Genomic DNA, 8,245 nt, shown 5'->3' with positions numbered 1-8,245 from the left:
AAAATCAGAACTAGCTACAAGAGAAATCGCAAACTGAAACCAAAGCTGAAACCATTGCAAAAATATGTTCGAGAAAAATTTACCGAAGGTTAAGTCTAGATTAGATACAAAAGGACATGAATAGTAAGAAGTGGCAGAAGACGCATAATCACAATAATCAGAAGACAACAATGACAAAGGACAAAGAGGACATTTCTATAGGCCTTTGATAGTGTCACAATTTGTACAAATAGGCGCGCTTCTATTTATACAATTGTGATCCTACCATATGACACTTGCTCCATATTTCACAGGTTAACCTAAAGCTCTGATACCACTTTGTCATGGCCCAAAATGAGCCATGATCGGCGCTTAGGAAAATAATCCCCAAGCAAGCCTAACCGACTCAAATATAAGTTGAATAAGAAAATTACAAATATTTGAAATAAATTTACAATGTTTAAAATGAATAATTACATATTTTTAACAAACAAAAAATAAAACAAATATGAGTGGATCCTGCCTGTGACATATGGAGCATACAACGTCTAGGAACTCAACAAGGAACAAATACCTATTGTAGATCATAATTCTTGGATAGAGAGCTCACATATTCAAGTATTTATTCCTGAAAAATATTTTTAGAAAAACGGAATGAGTTTTGCAACTCAGTGACTAGACAATACATTTATAATCCATATGAGACCATATAACATTATTATTAAAGTAATTTCTTAATTAGAAAATAGTAATTGATCATAATAAGCGAATCAATAAGGGAGTTCTCATACAGAAATCAAATCAAAAGTCCACACTTGGGCGGCTCCACCTCAATGAGTAGCCCTTTCCTCTCGTGTGTCCTAACAGAATAACAGATCTAACGTGTGGCCTACACGTTAGGCTAGCAACACCCCTGCTAGCTGGAGTCTGAGTTAGATGCATCTAAGTTAACGTCATAACCGCCGTTAACTACGGTTTTCTAATACGAGCCTCCCAAACCAATTCAAAATATATATATTTTCAAATATAACAAATTCTTCAGTCTTGCAAATATATGAGATATCAAATTAAATAATACTTTCTCATAAGAAATATTTTCTAATCATAACTTCTTTGATCATAAGTAATTTCAAATACATTTCACAATTTCAAAGTCAATAAGTACTAACAAATACTTCAATGCTTCAAAAGTATATATTCGAATAAAATCAAATGTTCTAAAATAATATAAAACTTCATCAAACATATATATAGTCTCATGTATAGTTCCAAAAGTATAAACTTCATAAAAATGAGTTATTTAATTCTAATAAATCAATTATTTTAATCAATTCAAAATCGTTCAAAGCAAATATAGCTATAATTCAAAGATCATAATATATATATATATATATATATATATATATATATATATATATATATATATATATATATATATATATATATATCAAAATAATTGTAGATGCACAATCAACAATCATAAATGTAAGCCTACTCACAGCGTGGTCCTAAGGGACCGAATAGACCAAACCCGGAGTGCCGAATTAAAGGGTACGAAAGAGTGCAGAATTTGGATTGGGTAGTAGCAACAATTTCAATTCTCACTGCAGTAATGCCAACAACCCTAGTAACAATAACATGGGACAACCACGGTAACAATGGCAGCAAATCCAACAGCCAAAGAAAACAAGGGGATGGAGCATCAGCAGCTCCGGTGACCCTCTCCAACGTCGACGGTGAAGGACACAACAGAATAACGGTGGCGGTGGTTCCTCTCCTCTGGAGTGACTCCCGCAGCAACACTACAAGCTCTGACGAACAGGGGAGAGGTAGGGGTCAGCCGCAGTGGAGCAGAGTAAAGGCGGAGATAGCTTCGGGTTGCACCAGCGGTGAGCTTCAGCGATGGCAATATCTCCGTCCGACGCGGCCCCTTCAGCGGCGATGACCGTAACTCCAGCGATGAGTCCCAGCAGCGACGATAGTGGTGCTGCCTTCTCTTTATCCATCTCTCCTTATTCGTCTCTCCCTCTGCCTCTATAACTCGACAGCGGCGACGGCTTCTCTTTGCTTTGCCAGTGCCGTCATCTTCTTCTCTTCTTTCCTCGGTGACTTTCTCACCCCCTTTTCTCTATTTCTTTTGTTCAGACTTAAGAGTGTATGCTTATGTGAGAGTAAGAGTGTGTGGGTTTAATTTAGGCATTAGAGTTAGATTTTGGTAAAAAGAATAAGGGTAGTGTAGGAATTTTGATAAAATTAAAGGATAGGATAATAATAAAAGAAATCAAATATAAAATATTTCAGAAAAAGTTTGGGACGTTACAGTTCTGCACAAATAAAATGAATGATTCACCTTATTAGCAAAAGCATAAAAAACACGTTGCATGAAAAAAGGTAATCAGGCAGCATAAATCATATATATGCCTGTGCTTATGGGTAAATATATACCTGCTTTTGGGACAGAAGCAGTGACATTGACTTTCAATGCCTCAAAATAATCAATCAATCAATCAATCATTATCACATCATCGTAGTCGCGGTCGTTGTCGTCTGTCCTCCTCCTCCTCCTCCTCCTCCTCCTCCTCCTCCTCCTCCTCCTCCTCCTCCTCCTCCTCCTCCTTAAAATCATCATCATCAGGTTTAATAAAATGCAAGTCAAATTCCGGGGAACGCATTCGTTCAGGAAGGGATTGCTTCTTCAAGCTAAAGCACTTATAAAAGACAGCACGTCGAAGTCTAGGCATCGCACCAGCTTCTAATGTAACACTTGAGACCCTCACCCATATCATGATTAACACTTGAAGCTGCGGAAAGCTCCCAGCCCCACCACAATTAAGGACCTCTTGGGCACAGTCTACTTCTTGAAATTTTAAAAATCGAAGGCTGCGAATCCGTCCCAAAGCATTCATGTCTTGATCTTTCAAATCATCACACCAATACAAGACAATCTGGGTAAGATTTGACGGAAATATAATATTACATACTGGAATTTCTCTACCCATCAAAAGATACTTAAGTTTCAGTTTACGTAGCTTGCTTAGGCGGTGCAGGCTCCTCAAGTTTTCGTATACTAATTGATATTCTTCTTTAGATATCACTAAACCCAGTGTTCTCAAGTTGGCAAAGCAGCCATTGTTGAGTAAGAGCCCTAGTTGTGAATCTACAAAAACATTACACAGGGTTTGGATATTCTGCTTTCTATCTTTTACCCTTTCATCTACCAATAAACGCACAGAATTGTTGCTATGCAAATGTCTCATTTCCTTGAACCCCTCATCAACACTTATTTTCCCTCCGGTAGAAGTGAACAGTACTTGCATTGTTTGTGAACTCGGAAGCTTAAATAACGGAGGTGAGGCAGCCAAATCCATTTTCAAGAACTTGAGGCTTTTCAACCTCTCCAAGTCCTCAGCATTCTTTTCAGTTGGTACCCCACTGATTCCATTCAAATATAGCACATTAACTGGGCAATCTTCTGGAATATGATTTGTCCACCACCCGCTGTAATATCCATAAACGAACAAGGAACAAGTGCTTGAATGATTACATGTTACCGAACATGCATAGCATCCTTCGCTCCTGGAAAAGGACAACCTGCGAGCATTATTACTGTTATCAGGGTTGTCGTTACTCACCAATATGCACAGTTCTCGGATGAGATCGTGGATCTGACATGTTTTCACGCCTTTGCCATCACTCCTCCTCTTGGCCACTTGTACCAAGTTACGATCCACTAGCTCCTTCAAGTATTCCTCACCAATATCTTCAGGTTCTATCAATGTTATTCCAGTTTGGATTGGCTTTATGAAGTCTTCTGCTATCCAAAGTTGGATTAAGTCTCTCACCCGAATCTCTATATCTTCAGGAAACACCCCAAGATATAGGAAGCATGGCTTCATTTTCTCAGACAGATCATCGTAGCTAAGCTTCAATATCTCCATCATCTTCTTACCTTCCTTGTCTTCAGCAACAGACCAGTAAGGGAGCAGGTTCTCGATTTTTTCCCATGCATCCTCTGATCTCTCCTTCTTCGCGACAATCCCGGCTGTGGTTTTGATAGCCAATGGTAAACCTTTGCAGCTTTCGAAAGCAATTGATCTTCCAATAAGCTCTAAAGGAGGAGGACACTCTTCTCTGCCAAACACCTTATTGCGAAACATTTCCCAACTTTGATCTTCATCCAACAAGCCTAGTTGATGGTGAGGCTCCTTTGACCTTGCATAATTCGCTATTTGATCATTACGAGTAGTTACTAGTATCATGCTGCCATTGTTGTTATCCGGTAAAGGAGCCTTTAGCTTGTCCCATACGTTTGCTTCCCATAGATCGTCAAGCACTACCAAATACTTTTTCCCATTCAAACGCTTTCTCACCATATCTTTCAACTTCTCTTCACCTGCATTTTCATATTCAGCTTCGGGTACCTTCAAAGACTTGAGAAGGTTTTTGAAAACTTCCATTGACATGCACTCTCTGGAAACGGTTGCCCATGCGCGGCAAGGAAATAGCTCTCTGGCCTCATCGCTATTGTAGACCATTCTGGCAAGGGTAGTCTTGCCCGATCCACCCATGCCAACAATCGAAACAACATTCCTAGCAGAATCTTCTTCTGTGAGTTGATTAATTATTACATCCAAGTCTTTCTCCAATCCCACTACATTTTCTTCCATCATAGTAGAGCTTCCTCTGTTGCCTTCGAATTCACCTTCATCGAAGCGATATTTCTTAATATCAACACCAGCATGCTCATCTAGCACATGTTCATATCTTGTTGTTATGATGATCCTACTACCGGGACCAAACCAATCAGTTCCTCCCGCTAGTGAATTCAGTTGTTGTATACTGTCAACATCATCCAAAACTAGAAGAACTCTTTTTTGGCCCAGTCTTCGTTTTATTTCAGAGGATCCTTTGAATGTGCTTCCAATCTTAGTCTTGACCACCTCTCCCATCTCAGAAAGAAGAGTTTCTTGTAGATGTTCTAGGCCACCACCACTTTCATTTGTTTTCTCACTGATATTAGAAAGAAAACTTGCAATTACAAAGTGAGGCCTAATCTTGTTATACAACTCCGCAACAAATTTGCTTATTTCATCACCATCTCCATGAATTCCCAGCATCAAACAAGGAGCATGAGAATCAATCTGTAGAAGTGATTTTGCCTCTTCAAGTTCAGAATCACATCTAAGTGGACGGTCAATATGCAGAGGCAAAGGAGGAAGCCTTGTTGTGACCTCTTCAACAATCTTGTCAATAGCCTCACCCCATGGTCTGCAAAACACATGCATACAGCATACACATTTTCTTTGCATTCTAATTTGTCTTCTTTTATAGAAAAACTACTTACATATAGAAAAATGAACCAAGGAAGACCAAAACATACTAAAATATATCCGCATATGTCCAATTCTTTATCTAGATGAACATACCATGTATAGGATGAAAGTTAATGCTATGTCCTAGATACATTAAAAACTTGGATCTAGGTAAACTAAGACAAATTCGGGTAGACTTGAATAAACTCTTGAGTTTGTCAAAATTAGTCTCTTAAGAATCAAAATACTTAATTTTACAAAAAATCCTCCTAATCAGACTCTTAGGAAAATTAATGAAGTTATATATCATATCTAGAGTCAATATATTTTTACATGATGGTTGATTATAAATGATTGACGTTTATTATTTGGCTAGATTTTGGAGGAAACCTGTTTAAAATTTTAAATAGCTTTGCTACAAAATAAAGTAACTACTCACGTAAGTGGACTGATGTTTTGTCCATATTTGCTGCCAACTGCAGACAAGGCAGACCTCCATGCTTCCACTCTGTGCTTGTATCTTCCTTTTTCTTGATCAATCATGGCTGTTCTATAACTATTCTTCTGATACTGCACATCTGATCGTAGCACATGGAAATAGATTGGTAACACTGGTCGCGTTTTTCCGTTCTCCGAACACTCCATGATCTTAACGAGTTCATCGAGGCACCACTTGGAAGTTGGATACATGTCACAGAGTACAAGAACTGACATCCTTGATCTTTCAATTGCTTCCACAAGAGAACCATCCAGCTCCTCCCCTATTCTCAGCCCCTCGGTATCTCTGAAGGTCTCGATTCTTGCTTTGATCAAAGCATGATAGAGCGTGTCGGTGAAATCGAACCTTGTGTAACCTCTAAAGCTCAGAAAAACATCATACTTGAAATATGACAATGATGTTGCACCTTGATCTGATGATGAACTTGCCATGGTAACAGTGGTCTTCGGAAGGTTTCAATTGCAACAACGATCAAGATTCAAGAGTCAACAAAATAGAAATAGAAATGGACATTATGTGAAACTCACTACAAACAAGCGCGGAGCCAAGCTTTGTAGCGGCTGATTCTATATATTTTATTTTAAAAAATATAAGAAACCAAATTTTTAATAACTAAACTTTAGTATTTACTATTTAGATTTATAATTTAGTATTAAAAAATATTAGATAAATAAATTTTTTATATCAAATTCAATTAAGTTTTTTTAGTTATGCGTAACTTTTTTTTTCGTATCAATAAGATTAATTTGATTAAATTTAGTTACTAAAAAAATTGATCATATAATATTATTATATTTAATATTTAAAGTTAAAAATTTATAATTTATTATTTAAAATTTAATATAAATAATTTAATTTAAAAAAAATTAGATAATATTAACTGACCATATATGGCATAAGTTCATTCTATTATATATTAGCATTAATTTTTATATGATATAAATAGATGTCTATTTTCTTAAGATATAGATTATTAAATAATGTTCATCACATTTACTTTTCTTCGTTAGTTGGCAATCTGAATCCTTAACTAAGCATTACAAATCCATTTATAATATGTTAAAGTAGAAATCAAATAATTCCAGTGTTCCACAATCATTTTGGATATTTGACATGTTTTTTATTTTATTAGATAAGCTTTTTTTTTTTCAAAAAAAATAACATGGTTTTTTTTTCTGCATTATATCATAATAGGTTACTCTATATATACTACCATTACATATTTAATGTATATAACTCGGAATCGGGTATTGTATTTGTATGTGTGGCTGCAAGTCATACAAGCAGTGTGGATATCAATAATGAAGGAAGGAAACAGATAAAGTTGAATTTATAATTCATTGTGTATAGCATAAAAGCGTATATATGCTGCCAAGTTTCCCGGTAAATGATATATATTTGGTGGATAGATTCATGACCTTGCTTGGTGATCTTGGAATATATTATTCGCTACTTGCAGTACTGTGATGATGAATGTGATATATATATATATTGTGTGTATGTGTTTCACGATGACTATTGCTTTCACCTACCGGCAATTTATTATACTAACTAGAATGAGACTGCTCGATGAGCGACAGTAAATTAGTAAATTAATGATAGTATATAATAAATATTAAAATTTGTTATATTTTATAAAATTAAATTAAATGTGTAAATTAAAGTTAAATTTAAAAGATATTTTATTTTAAATAATTTATAATGCAAAAGATTTGAATATTAGAATTGTATGTATAAAATAATATTTTTATTTAGTAGTTTGATTTTTGTATTTGTTTTAGTTGATGAACTTAGTCTTCTTATATGGTGTCTTCTTTTTTTTATTGGTTGTTGTTAGAGTTGTTACTTTCTTCTTTTTATGTAAGTTTTTGTAAAGACATGTTCTTTATAAATTGTTGAGTTATATACACTTTTTATTGTGTTGTTTGTTCCATCTTTGCAAGTATGTTCTTCTTCCGAATATGTGTCTTGAATTTGTATAGTTTTCTTTCTCCTTAATCTCTTGATGGGTATGTGATCTTCATCTAATGATATTAGTGTTGGCGAAGTTAGTTCATATAATCAATGAATAATTTAAATTAGAAAAAAAAAATGATGTATAAAATAACTAAAATAAGTGATTTTTTTTTAGTATTATCTGTTTTATTTGTTGTAATGAGTATTGAAGTTCAGTTCTTTTTGTTGGAACAAATGTCTTGGTAAGAGTGTATTGTTTAGAACTTTCTTTAAGATTAAAATCATTTATATTGACTTCAAATATAAGTGAGGTTGCACAAATTTTTCAATTGGGGTGGTGTTTCAATGTCATTAGTCGTTACTTTTCTGGAGTAATGCCATTAGATTTGAAACAGTTGTACCCAACAATTTTTTTTTGCTTCGCCATTAAATAGTACAAAAGTTGTTGTACCACTTTGATCAGAAACCTTTAATTGATTTCGAACCTAAAATAAGTATT

General features: G+C 35.1%; 1 protein-coding gene across 1 annotated transcript; it reads right to left on the bottom strand.

Annotated features, from left to right (window-relative positions):
- Nucleotides 1-329: 329 nt before the first annotated feature.
- Nucleotides 330-6,320, bottom strand: LOC148569578 (putative disease resistance RPP13-like protein 3). Its single transcript, XM_088483015.1, has 3 exons — nt 5,731-6,320; nt 2,425-5,247; nt 330-607 (listed from the first exon to the last, which is right to left on the bottom strand). Exons 1-2 carry the CDS (start codon nt 6,219-6,221, stop codon nt 2,502-2,504), a joined length of 3,237 nt encoding a protein of 1,078 aa, XP_088339141.1. The 5' UTR covers nt 6,222-6,320; the 3' UTR covers nt 330-607; nt 2,425-2,501.
- Nucleotides 6,321-8,245: the final 1,925 nt, after the last annotated feature.

This window comes from Arachis ipaensis, chromosome B4 (genome assembly GCF_059453495.1).
Source record: "Arachis ipaensis isolate K30076 ecotype BB chromosome B4, ASM5945349v1, whole genome shotgun sequence".
NCBI classification, from domain to species: Eukaryota; Viridiplantae; Streptophyta; class Magnoliopsida; order Fabales; family Fabaceae; genus Arachis; species Arachis ipaensis.
Note: the sequence above shows the minus strand (reverse complement) of the source record. Positions and strands in the feature narration are given on the sequence as shown.